At 44.1% G+C, this 12886-nt stretch overlaps 1 protein-coding gene across 1 annotated transcript in view; it reads left to right on the top strand.

The window, feature by feature from the left end:
- Positions 1-10100: 10100 nt before the first annotated feature.
- The window catches only part of OTUD7A (OTU deubiquitinase 7A), a 75088-nt gene continuing 72302 nt past the window's right edge, over positions 10101-12886 (top strand). Inside the window, exons 1-2 of the mRNA XM_066636222.1 lie at positions 10101-10192; positions 11488-11642. Coding sequence (XP_066492319.1) covers positions 11492-11642 — 151 coding nt within the window. The 5' untranslated portion in view covers positions 10101-10192; positions 11488-11491. The remainder of the gene's footprint in view (positions 10193-11487; positions 11643-12886) is intronic.

Genomic DNA, 12886 nt, shown 5'->3' with positions numbered 1-12886 from the left:
AGATATTGATGTACAAAGCACTATTTGTCTAAGGCAGTGTTTCTCAAAGTGTGGCTCGGGACCCACTAGGTGGGTTGCGAGCCAATTTCAGGTGGGTCCCCATTCATTTCAATATTTTATTTTTAACATATTAGACTTGATGCTCTCATGATATGTGACTGCATTTGGGGAAATGGCACAGACCTGTATTTTTAACAAGCTACTATGTATATTCTTTTACCAATGATAGTCAATGGGACTTACTCCTGGGTAAGTGTGGGTAGGATTGCAGCCTAGGATTGTTAAAAGTTTTCCTGCTTGATGATGTCACTTCTGGTCATGACGTCACTTTTGGTGGGTCCTGACAGATTCCCATTCTAAAAAGTGGGTTTCGGTGCTAAAAGTTTGAGAACCACTGCTTACAGCTATTGATATACAAAGCATTATTTGCCTAAGGTCTCCTTCACACATTGCAAACTTTTTAGGTATACACTTGAGTATGTATACAGTTAAAAATTATAAAGTGTGAATGTGACAAACAGATGCTTGATTATCATAACTCTATGATACAGGCATTTTCCAAAAGCTGCTATGAATTTACTTTGTTGCAAACCCAGGTTGTTGCTGTGAATTTGTACCAAGGAATGAATACTTGCAGGTTGAGAGGCTTGAGCAATACAGTACTGCAAGTTGACAATTAAAAATGTTCAGTTGCAAGTTTTTATGTAACTATTCACTATAGGATTTAGCCTTTGGGAAGAATTATGTAATCTTTGTTTTTTAAAAAGAAAATCAGGTGCTGCATTGAGCATTACAAATGACTCCTTTAGCAGATTTGTTTTCCTAATTCTATCATCTTGGTCCTCAGCATCGTAACATTGTGTTCTTCTTGTTCCTATCACTTATGATATGTGTCTATAAAAATATTTTTTTAGCATGTAGTGCTGTTCATGATGGGAAATCTTTCTATTTTATATAGCTACAAATCACAGAAGCACATACTTTCAGCTAAAGAGACTGCTGCTTGGTGAGAGGCAGAATGCTTTCTGTTTATACCCCATGTTCTTAAATCTGAGAATAATAATAACACTGGTTTTTATATACTGCCTTTCTTGGTCATTGGAGTACTCCTTTGACTTTATTCTAGGCGGTTTACATGGGCAGGCTTTCTCTAAACCCCCAAAGAGGTTTTTACAATAAGCAAATAAGTTTGTCTTTCAAGAACATACTACTTTCCAGGTGGATCTTTCTATCTGGTCATCATTCTGGCCATGTTGCCTCCCACTCTGACAAACAGCTACAGCCAACTTCATCTTGTCTCCCACTCAAGAGAGCTCAGCTAAGCTCGCCAGCTTCGAGGTCTCACTGCACCCGGAAGTGTCTGCTGATCTTGAACTGGTGACCTTCAAATGTTGTCTTTTGGCTTAACAGCAGCTCTACCCTCTATACCAGACCATCTGCCCCAGGGAAGAAGGGGCAGATATCTGGGAAGAGCAATCAATGATATTAATCAGACTTCAAGGATTTCAAAAATGTTTTGAAGCATTGACATTTCAAAACACATCAAATACACCAGTTTTCCATTGGTACCAGGATTCATTATTCCTATAAAATAAAATGCATGAAAACTACTTTTGGGTGCCTTTTCAGTTACTTGCTGAGATTTAGTGCTTATGATTCTCTTTTGAGTCTTGTTTAATACCCAGGAGATAACTTTGTTCATTACTAGGAACAGAAGGTCTGCTTCTTACGCACTCCTTACTTGTGCCAATTCAGCTATACACTCAACTCAACTCAATAAACCTTTATTAGGCATAGATCAACTATACACATCCGGCAAACAACAAAAGCAATTTAAGAAGGCAGGCAATTTCGCCATTCCACGCACTAAATACATGCCCCCAAATTACCCTAAGATAAGAGAATGAAGCTGCTGTTCCCTCAGTCAGTCTCAGTTCCTGTCTGCCTCTCATAGTTTTTAAAGAGACAGTACATATTTTCAAATATAAAGGATTTTTAAGATAATTTTGAGTATATGCAGTTTATGCTTTGTGCACTGACTCTAGCATGTAAGATATGGGCTGTAAGAATATAAGAAGAACCCTGCTGGATCAGGCCAAAGGCCCATCTAGTCCAGCATTCTGATCTCACAGTGGCCCACCAGATGCCTCAGGGAGCATGCAAGACAAGAGACCTGCATCCTGGTGCCGTCCCTTGCATCTGGGATTCTGAGGTAGCCTACGTCTAAAATAAGGAGGTTGCACATACCCATCATGGCTTGTAACATATGATGTCCTTTAGAAATCTGTCCCCCTTTTCAAGGCATCTTGGCCAGATGCCATCACCACATCCTGTGTCAAGGAGTTCCACAGACTAGTTACACACTGGGTAAAGAAATATTTTCTTCCTTTTCTAACTCTCAATTTCAGTTGATTTCCCCTGGTTCTGGAATTCTGGTTCTGAGCTATGTAAGATATGGGCTGACTGTATTTAAAGTTATTTAAAAGATACAGAGACCAGGCAGAAAAGGGTCATCTGAGGGGGGAAAAAAAAAACCCTCCAAGGAGAACATTGAACCCCCAAGATTCCTATTAAAAATCAACCAATCACACAAAAGTGTATGTAAAGAGATATGGCAATCCACTGAATTACTTGTGAATGTTGGCCAGGCACACCAAGGGTCAAAATGGAATTAGTCTATTCTGTACTTAGATGAAAAATTAGTAACTGCTGATGTGAGAGAGAATGAAATTTTGTATTAGAAGTTTATTTAAATAAAAGGGGGGGGGATCGGGCTTTTAGCTAACACCAAACAGCCAGTTGTTGTTTAGATTTGTCTACTTCTTGTGTTTTAAAGGGTCTATATGTTAAGACCCTCAAATGTAGTATGTTGTATTGAGAGTAAAAGTGAAACTCTTTAGTTAGAATTACCACTGGGGCAAAGTCATTGGATGGTGTAGGAGGTGCTTTGTTCATCTTGTTGGAACAAACAGTCTGAATGCAGTTCCAGATTTCCTAATGACTCACAGCTGCCTTCCTTGTTAGCTGAACTGACAGATTTCAAGCCTCAGCCCCTTCCCCTGTCCCTCCCCCACATATGTACTGTGTCTTGCGTGTACAGGCCCTACTCAGTGACATGGGGACGTGGCATCTTCTTGACGCAGTCATGAGCTCGGTACAAACAGAGTGTACGTGAGTTCAGCAACCTTTTGGGTGAGCTCCATTCTATGGGTGTTCTCTATCTGATCAGCTCCTGGGAATGGAGTTGGTTAGGAAAAACCCATATGACGATGATCTTAATTCATATGCATGTTCCACAATGGTGTGGACTGTTTGATGAGTGCATGAAGGGGGTACTGTGTGAAATGGAACAAAGGTGAGCTGGTGTTACTGCGTAGAAAGCATGCAAAGCATGTGTGAGGGGGACTAGATTTATTTTACACTAATTTTCTAAGAATAGTCAGCCTTCTCTCTTTTCTGTTCCTCAGAATCTCTTTTGATTTCGATTACAAGATCTTCAGAGCCTGATCTTCTATTAATGTACATTTACTTTTCCTCTACATAAAGCGTTGGGACAGAGCAAGATGCATCCCACACTGGAAAAATTAAAACCTACAAATGGAAATCTGAACAACCCTAAAGATGTGGCAATAGTGTTCAAAAGTGGCAAACATCTGCTTAGGGCAGGGATGTCAAGCTCATTTCATACAGATGGCCAAAGTTGGCATTCATGGTGCCTTCTGAGGGCCAGAAGTGACATCATTAAGCAAGTAGTGATGACCAGTAATAAGCACTTCGTTCTTGGAAAGAAACTCGTTAGCTGCAAATAACCTGGGGCATTCCGTGTACAAATGCTTTTATGCGAATGCCCAAAGTCTACGAGCAAAGGTGGGAGAACTGGAATGTCTGGTGACAAGGGAAAATATTGACATAGTGGGCATAACGGAAACCTGGTGGAATGCGGAGAATCAGTGGGATACCGCAATCCCAGGCTATAAACTCTACAGGAGGGACAGGCAGGGGCGTGTTGGAGGTGGGGTGGCCATTTATGTTAAGGAAGGGATAGAATCCAGCAAAGTAGAGATTGAAGGTGGGTCCGACTCCACCGTAGAATCTCTGTGGGTTAAATTACCAGGCTTGTGCAGCGATGTAATACTGGGGGCGTGCTATCGTCCTCCAGACCAGAAATCGGATGGGGACCTTGAAATGAGGAAACAGATCAGGGAGGTGACAAGGAGGGACAGGATTGTACTCATGGGGGACTTCAATTATCCTCATATTGACTGGGTCAATTTGTGTTCTGGTCACGATAAGGAAACCGGATTTCTTTACGTGCTAAATGACTGTGGCTTAGATCAGCTAGTCACGGAGCCCACCAGAGGACAGGTGACTCTGGATTTAATATTGTGCGGTACGCAGGACCTGGTTAGAGATGTAAACGTTACTGAGCCATTGGGGAACAGTGATCATGCTGCGATCTGTTTTGACGTGCATGTTGGGGGAAGAATACCAGGCAAATCTCTAACAAAAACCCTTGACTTCTGACGGGCGGACTTCCCTCAAATGAGGAGGCTGGTTAGAAGGAGGTTGAAAGGGAGGGTAAAAAGAGTCGAATCTCTCCAGAGTGCATGGAGGCTGCTTAAATCAACAGTAATAGAGGCCCAGCAGAGGTGTATACCGCAAAGAAAGAAGGGTTCCACTAAATCCAGGAGGGTGCCCGCATGGCTAACCAGCCAAGTTAGAGAGGCTGTGAAGGGCAAGGAAGTTTCCTTCCGTAAATGGAAGTCTTGCCCTAATGAGGAGAATAAAAAGGAACATAAACTGTGGCAAAAGAAATGTAAGAAGGTGATAGGGGAGGCCAAGCGAGACTATGAGGAACGCATGGCCAGCAACATTAAGGGGAATAATAAAAGCTTCTTCAAATATGTTAGAAGCAGGAAACCCGCCAGAGAAGTGGTTGGCCCTCTGGATGGTGAGGGAGGGAAAGGGGAGATAAAAGGAGACTTAGAGATGGCAGAGAAATTAAATGAGTTCTTTGCATCTGTCTTCACGGCAGAAGACCTCGGGCAGATACCGCTGACCGAACGGCCCCTCCTGACCGAGGGGTTAAGTCAGATAGAGGTTAAAAGAAAGATGTTTCAGACCTCATTGATAAATTAAAGATCAATAAGTCACCGGGCCCTGATGGCATCCACCCAAGAGTTATTAAGGAATTGAAGAATGAAGTTGCAGACCTCTTGACTAAGGTATGCAACTTGTCCCTCAAAACGGCCATGGTGCCAGAAGATTGGAGGATAGCAAATGTCACGCCTATTTTTAAAAAGGGAAAGAGGGGGGACCCGGGAAACTATAGGCCGGTCAGCCTAACATCCATACCGGGTAAGATGGTGGAATGCCTCATCAAAGATAGGATCTCAAAACACATAGACGAACAGGCCTTGCTGAGGGAGAGTCAGCATGGCTTCTGTATGGGTAAGTCTTGCCTCACGAACCTTATAGAATTCTTTGAAAAGGTCAACAGGCATGTGGATGCGGGAGAACCCGTGGACATTATATATCTGGACTTTTAGAAGGCGTTTGACACGGTCCCTCACCAAAGACTACTGAAAAAATTCCACAGTCAGGGAATTAGAGGACAGGTCCTCTCGTGGATTGAGAACTGGTTGGAGGCCAGGAAGCAGAGAGTGGGTGTCATTGGGCAATTTTCACAATGGAGAGAGGTGAAAAGCGGTGTGCCCCAAGGATCTGTCCTGGGACCGGTGCTTTTCAACCTCTTCATAAATGACCTGGAGACAGGGTTGAGCAGTGAAGTGGCTAGGTTTGCAGACGACACCAAACTTTTCCGAGTGGTGAAGACCAGAAGTGATTGTGAGGAGCTCCAGAAGGATCTCTCCAGACTGGCAGAATGGGCAGCAAAATGGCAGATGCGCTTCAATGTCAGTAAGTGTAAAGTCATGCACATTGGGGCAAAAAATCAAAACTTTAGATATAGGCTGATGGGTTCTGAGCTGACTGTGACAGATCAGGACAGATCAGATCTTGGGGTGGTGGTGGACAGGTCGATGAAAGTGTCGACCCAATGTGCGGCGGCAGTGAAGAAGGCCAATTCTATGCTTGGGATCATTAGGAAGGGTATTGAGAACAAAACGGCTAGTATTATAATGCCGTTGTACAAATCGATGGTAAGGCCACACCTGGAGTATTGTGTCCAGTTCTGGTTGCCGCATCTCAAAAAAGACATAGTGGAAATGGAAAAGGTGCAAAAGAGAGCGACTAAGATGATTACGGGGCTGGGGCACCTTCCTTATGAGGAAAGGCTACGGCGTTTGGGCCTCTTCAGCCTAGAAAAGAGACGCCTGAGGGGGGACATGATTGAGACATACAAAATTATGCAGGGGATGGACAGAGTGGATAGGGAGATGCTCTTTACACTCCCACATAATACCAGAACCAGGGGACATCCTACTAAAATTGAGTGTTGGGTGGGTTAGGACAGACAAAAGAAAATATTTCTTTACTCAGCGTGTGGTTGGTCTGTGGAACTCCTTGCCACAGGATGTGGTAATGGCGTCTAGCCTGGACGCCTTTAAAAGGGGATTGGACAGGTTTCTGGAGGAAAAATCCATTATGGGGTACAAGCCATGATGTGTATGCGCAACCTCCTGATTCTAGAAATGGGTTATGTCAGAATGCCAGATGCAAGGGAGGGCACCAGGATGAGGTCTCTTGTTATCTGGTGTGCTCCCTGGGGCATTTGGTGGGCCGCTGTGAGATACAGGAAGCTGGACTAGATGGGCCTATGGCCTGATCCAGTGGGGCTGTTCTTATGTTCTTATGACAGAAGGGAAAATGTGCAAAATGGTGTTCATAATTTCAGGATATGAAAGAGCCCAATTATCATGCTGGGAATGCCCAGTTATAATGGGGGCCAGATAAATTGCTCCTGGAGGCCACATTTGGCCCCTAGGCCTTATGTTTGACACCCCTGGTTTAGGTATTCTGGTACATAACAGCCTTCTGATGCGTCATTGATGATTTAAAAATAAAAACACTTTTTCCCCTTTCCTATGTATGCCTCTTCTGCATGTATTTATTTCAAAATGATCAACGTGAGGAAGTGCCTTCCAGTCATGTCCAGGAGGGTTTCTGAAGCTTGGAGAGGTCATTTGTGGCCTCCCTGTGCCTCAAAAGGCCTACAGGAGGCTTATGAAAGGCACTTCTGATTTGCCAGCAGGGCCATCCCCCAGTGACTTTCACTACTTGCAGAATCTGGTATCTGCAGGGCGGGGGGCATGGAATGGTTCCCCTGTGGATGCCAAGGGCCCACGGTAAATAGATAAGGTCTACCAGCTGTTGATAGAACTTTCGCTTAGACAGTTGCAGCTCTAAAAATATTTTGGTGTTGGACTGAGTAATAAATGGAACATAGCAGAATCATACACATTGATTTCAGTAGGCAGAACAATAGTGTTGGATTGTAGCCTGTACACTTGTCAATGGAATGTTATGGCAAAAATGGTCAGTGCCATTTTAGGTTATTGAATCAAAAACTGAGAATCAAGACTGCAGTACTAAATATACTTGCTTTGGAGCAAGTCCTAGGGGTATCGGAAATCCCCCTTGTCCCACCTGCCTTGGGGTCTCCGTTAGAAAGTTCTAGTTGTCCAGGTACAGTTGCCTGATTGTGTATCAGCCTCTTCCAAATATAGCACACAATTTGCTGATGACCATCCTCTCCTCCCCCCAGACCTCTCACCTCCTGGTCCAGAAGCAACCACAGACATCCTTGCAATTCAGCATGGGGGGGGGGGAGATCGGAGTCCTCTGACTATTGTGATTCTCAATTTAGCTTCAGCACTCATAACCATTGGGGGAGCATGGCACAAACCACCTCCCTCTCCTCCCTGAGAGGTTGAGGGGGTAGGAGGGCGGCTCTGATCGACATCTTAGCGTTCCCCAGCTCCTTTTGCCATTGGGTTAAAAGTTCTGTATAGTATTTCCCTTCTCTCTTGTGCACAAAGGCGCATCTAGTCCAACTTCCTGTATCTCACAGTGGTCGACCAGATGCCTCGGAGAGCACACTGTTGGTTCTTGCCACTGCCTTTTAGAGGTGGCGAAGAAAAGAGAATGAAGTAGTGTGTGTGTGTGAGAGAGAGAGACAGATCTGAGCAAAAACAGAACAAAAAACCCCAACCAGGTAGCTGTTCCCTTCCAGCTTGTCTAAAATATGTTCCATTATCCTCATGGAAACAATAATATATTTGCATTTCGACAGTGATGACTGTTCCATTAGCTACCTACATGCTGGCCTCAATGCCAATGAGTCACTGTCAGATACTGGTGTGATTTTTGTTTTTCTCAGCAACTGGATGGTACAGGGCAGCTGGCAGTGAGTTGCTGAACACACATTGCATCACTTAAATTGAGAACAACCGGGTCATTGTGCTCAGGAAACAGGAACTTCCTACTTCTGCAGAAAGAACTCTGAATAGAATGAATTATGTGGTTACATTGATTTTGTAAATCCTATACCATGCGTGCCCCAAACTGTTATAAGATGTCCTGTGCATTTGGGGTAAATATAGGAATTTTCTGCTTGCTTAACATTTTCTACAGTACTTTCAATTAAATGTCTTTTTGTGCGCCCTTATAAAAGTGCAAAGTTATATTAATTTGCCGTTAAGTGGGAAGATCCTTTGGATTTGACCTGTTTGCTTGTCGATTCTATAATTCGATGCCTTATGCTATCTGTTTGTTCTTGTTGGTTTTTGAACAGTTGTGTGTGAGTGAGTTCAAGAGCTAATTACTGGGATTAGCTTGGGTCATATTTTGTTAGATTTTTTTCTTATATCATAAGAAAAACATAGAAAAGCTTTTAACATAGAAAAGTTAAAATGTGTGATTTAATAATGTATATATTTTGCTGAGTCACATAGCAACTAAGTTTGGGCTCTGTATAAGAGCTGGAGAGTGGGTTGCCATGGTGGAGCCACCCAAAATTGCATTCTTGTGCAAATGAGACTTGACAATGCTCTGTGGGGTATTTCACCATGTGGGCTAGGGTCATCACGTCTTGAGTCTCTACAGACGAAGATTCCAGGCCATGTGCTGAGTAATCTTACATACTGCAGCCCAGGCAGGAATGATTTGCCATGAGCAGGCCATGTATAGCTCCATCCCTATGGCAGTCTACAGTGTGTTCTCATTCACTGAGTTAATCATTGAGCATGGCAAGCAAATGCAAGATTTGAGCAGAGATTCCTTGGTTCTAAGTTAGTAATCTTAGGGCCAAAATAGATGTTATTTTAAGCAGTAAATCAGGAAACCTCGCAGATCAGAAATGTGACATGGACATGTGACATAAACCCTCTGTTCCTGTCACAGTCCCAATCTGGATTGCCACAGGCCCCCTCTTTGGGCAAAAAGAGGTGCCAGTTGGGGGGGGTGACAGAGAGTTAATTCTTGTTCATCATTATTGAGTTGTCAAACTATTTGCTTGGTTTAAAAGCAAAAGATGATGTCTGTCATGTACTGACATTCATGTTGTCATGCTGCTGCTGGCTTGACTGTGATGCAACAAAAGGCATACAATAAGCAATGCAACAATGAGATAAGGCCCCTGTACTGGGCCCTCAAGACTGTCATCTCAAATAGGAAGCTGTCAGGGTGGACAGCCATTTTCCTCATTGAATATGAGAAGTAGCTTGGCGCTTGCATGCGGAATAGTATTCTTCCTTCTCATTGCGGCTGCTGTCATTGTTGTACTCTACAAAAGGCTGATGACGCGACCATCTCTGACAAAACAGTCACCATCATTTGCTTCAGAGGAAGCTGCAAAACCGATATCACCAGCTGCATCTGAGGAAGATATAAACCAGATGTCACTAGTGGTTTCAGCGGAAGATGCAAAATGGGTATCACTAGTTGATTTGGAGGATGGTGCAAAAGGGATATCACTAGTTGCTGAGGAAGATGCCAAAGGGATATCACTGGTTGCTTCAGACGAAGATTCTAAACTGATATCGCTCATTATTTCAGAGGAAGATGCAACATGCATGTCCCCAGTTGCTTCTGCGAGTGACTTCAAGGAGGCAGAGAGGCCTCGTGATAAAAACAGTAGTAGTTCTACTTCAGAAGAGAAAAGTAGTAGTAGTTCTTGCAGTTCAAAGGAGTTGGAAGAAAACTTGGAATCCAATTCAAGTAAACCATCCAGGCATGGATGAGCCAAATGAAGTAGTGATAAGATTGTACACCTGCGGGCAAGGCCTGCTTTATTTTTTAAGTTTTGTATAACTTAAACATGGTATAAACATGGTATAAGTTTTGTATAACTTAACATGGTGTAGGCTTCCTCATGAGGAAGCTGCTTGAACCATTCACTAAAGAGGCTATGCCCTGTCTCCAAAACTAGGCGTGATAGGGCAAAACGGATGCCATTTTTGGAATCAGCACCCCAAATATACCCAGGAATTGGTGTCACGTTTAAGGAAGCAAAATGTGTGTTGGCCTGTGTTATTAGAGTTTGTCTTTGCTAAGGTTCCCTCCCCTCAAAGGATTATGTAGAAAGAATCAATAAAGGTGTAGTAGAAGTTATAGGTTATGTGCATAAGGGGGTTGATTTTGTCAAAACTGGGTTTCTGAATCCACTAGCAATGGAGTTAACTACAATAATTGTCCAAAAATTAGAGAAGTGGTGTAGCACCTTAAAGACTAACCAGTTCATTTTAGCATAAGGCTGGTGGACTGCTTGTCCTCTTCATCAGATGCGTGAATGGGTTAGTCTTTAAGGTGCTACAAGGCTGTTTGTTGGATTTTCAGCAACACACTAACAGCCCAATGCTACCCCCAGCGGCTCTGCTGGATGCAGCTGTGCCAAAATGTCAACCACCACGTCCAGTGGCACTGCCAGGGCTGCCGGAGGCCTCCTCGGGGGGAAGGGAACCTTCGTCGTCTTCCCCTGAGAAAGAGCGCAGTGGCCGCAATGGGTCTCCTCCATTCTGTGTCGGCTATTTTACTGGCAGGACTGGAGGAGCTCCGCGTTGGGCTTTTCAGCCCAACGCAGAGCATAGGATCCGTCGAAGCAGGGTTCCAACTGTCCCCACTCCCTGACTGCCCTGGTTTTCCCCTCCCCTACCACCAAGGCCCTCACTGCTGCCCAGAGCTCCTACCGTGCTCTGGGCAGTGTCCATCCAGTGTTGAGCTCAGCACCAACTGGCGCTGTCCAGCACCAATGCTGATTCTTTGCAGGCTGTCATGATCATGCTTTGTATCACTTTTGTGCAACCCAGCCCCAGTGCTTGAACTCATTGTCAGTGCTGAGGTTAAATAGGATTGGACCCTAACATAGCTACCCCCTGTGGAAGCTGTTGGCAGAGAATTTCTTTTTAAAAAAAAATTAATTGCCATCTTCAACTTGTATTTTTCAGTGGTTCAAGCTGAGGAAATTGATTTTTGGCACCTCTCAAAAGCTTTTATTTATAGAGTTATTTCATTCTTTTCTCTTCACAGATGGATGTCTTGTAGCCTGCTGTCAAATCCTGCCACTGCTGCACTCCAAGCAGCACTTCTACATGATCACATGACTCTTGATATGGATGCGGTCCTGTCAGACTTTGTTCGGTCCACTGGGGCAGAACCAGGTCTGGCAAGAGACTTGCTGGAAGGTAAGCTCAAGGCTGTTTTTATTTGCATATTGCTTTTTGAATGTCCACACACTTGGCATAGATATAGATATAGATATAGATTGATTGATTGATTTCATACTTACAACAATTGATTTTGTTTCTGGTGTCTGATATGTGACCCAGTAAGATCAGGAAGGATGTTGGCTTGGTATCCTTTGAGGATATTATGGAATATTGAATAGTATAGAGGTATACCTCAGAAACATTTCCTTGTGGCCCAATCCTGTCACCCACCATCCTACACAATACACAATACAAGCGTCCTACACAATACAAGCGTGTGTCGCTTAACAACCATCTGCTTAAAGATGGACCACATATATGACGTTGGTCAACGCACAATAAAGATGCTCTTAATGAGGCAATTGCATCTCCCATTGCTTGCAGCGGTGTCTGTTTACACAACAGAGAGACTCTTAATGCAGAGAAGAGGCAATCTATCGCCAGCAGCCTGTGCAACCAGCTAGTGGCTGGCAGGGAGTGTCTGTTTACACAAAGACACTAGATTGGACTAAATGTTTGCTTAACAACCTAATTGCATAACGGGGATTGGAGAACGTATCCCCATCATTAAGTGGCTCGCACCTGTACAGTCACACTTCCTCTCCAAAGTCCACCTAAGCATCAGTGGGTCTTCTTGGAATGATGCCAGTTGCTTTGCTGGCATAAGTTTGACTAGAGGCAGGGGGGCGTGCTCGGCCAGGAAAACAGGGATAGGTTCTGGCATGCAATGACAAGATCCACACCTAGCCTGCCCAGCTCCTCACCCACTCTGCGCACCTTTGAACCACCCCCACTGCCACCTTACCTGCAGCAGCATGGTGTCCAGAAGCCACAGGCACTCAGGTAGAGCCCTTAGCTGCTTGCACCAGCAGCCCAAAACCATATGTTAGTACTATGGCTTTTACAACACTGCAGATCACAAGACCTACTGCCATAAGTGCCTATTACGATTGTGGACAGATTTTATCTATATGCATTGTCTGACCAGCCACTGCTGTTCATTTCAGTGAGGCTTGAGGAGGAAATTTTAGACTGGGTTGGGCCGTATTAATCAGTGGGAAGTGATGGTGTGTCTGGATTTCCATTTAAGGCACTAAAGGCTGCAATCCTGTATACCAGAGATTCCCAAATTTTTTGACTGGCGGCTCCCTTGACCTATTGGGTCATTGGCTACGGCTCCCCATTAGGTCTGCAATCCTATACATTGTATAGGGCAGCAG

Source organism: Tiliqua scincoides, chromosome 8 (genome assembly GCF_035046505.1).
Source record: "Tiliqua scincoides isolate rTilSci1 chromosome 8, rTilSci1.hap2, whole genome shotgun sequence".
Classification (NCBI taxonomy): domain Eukaryota; kingdom Metazoa; phylum Chordata; class Lepidosauria; order Squamata; family Scincidae; genus Tiliqua; species Tiliqua scincoides.
This window is presented reverse-complemented; position numbering and strand designations above follow the sequence as displayed.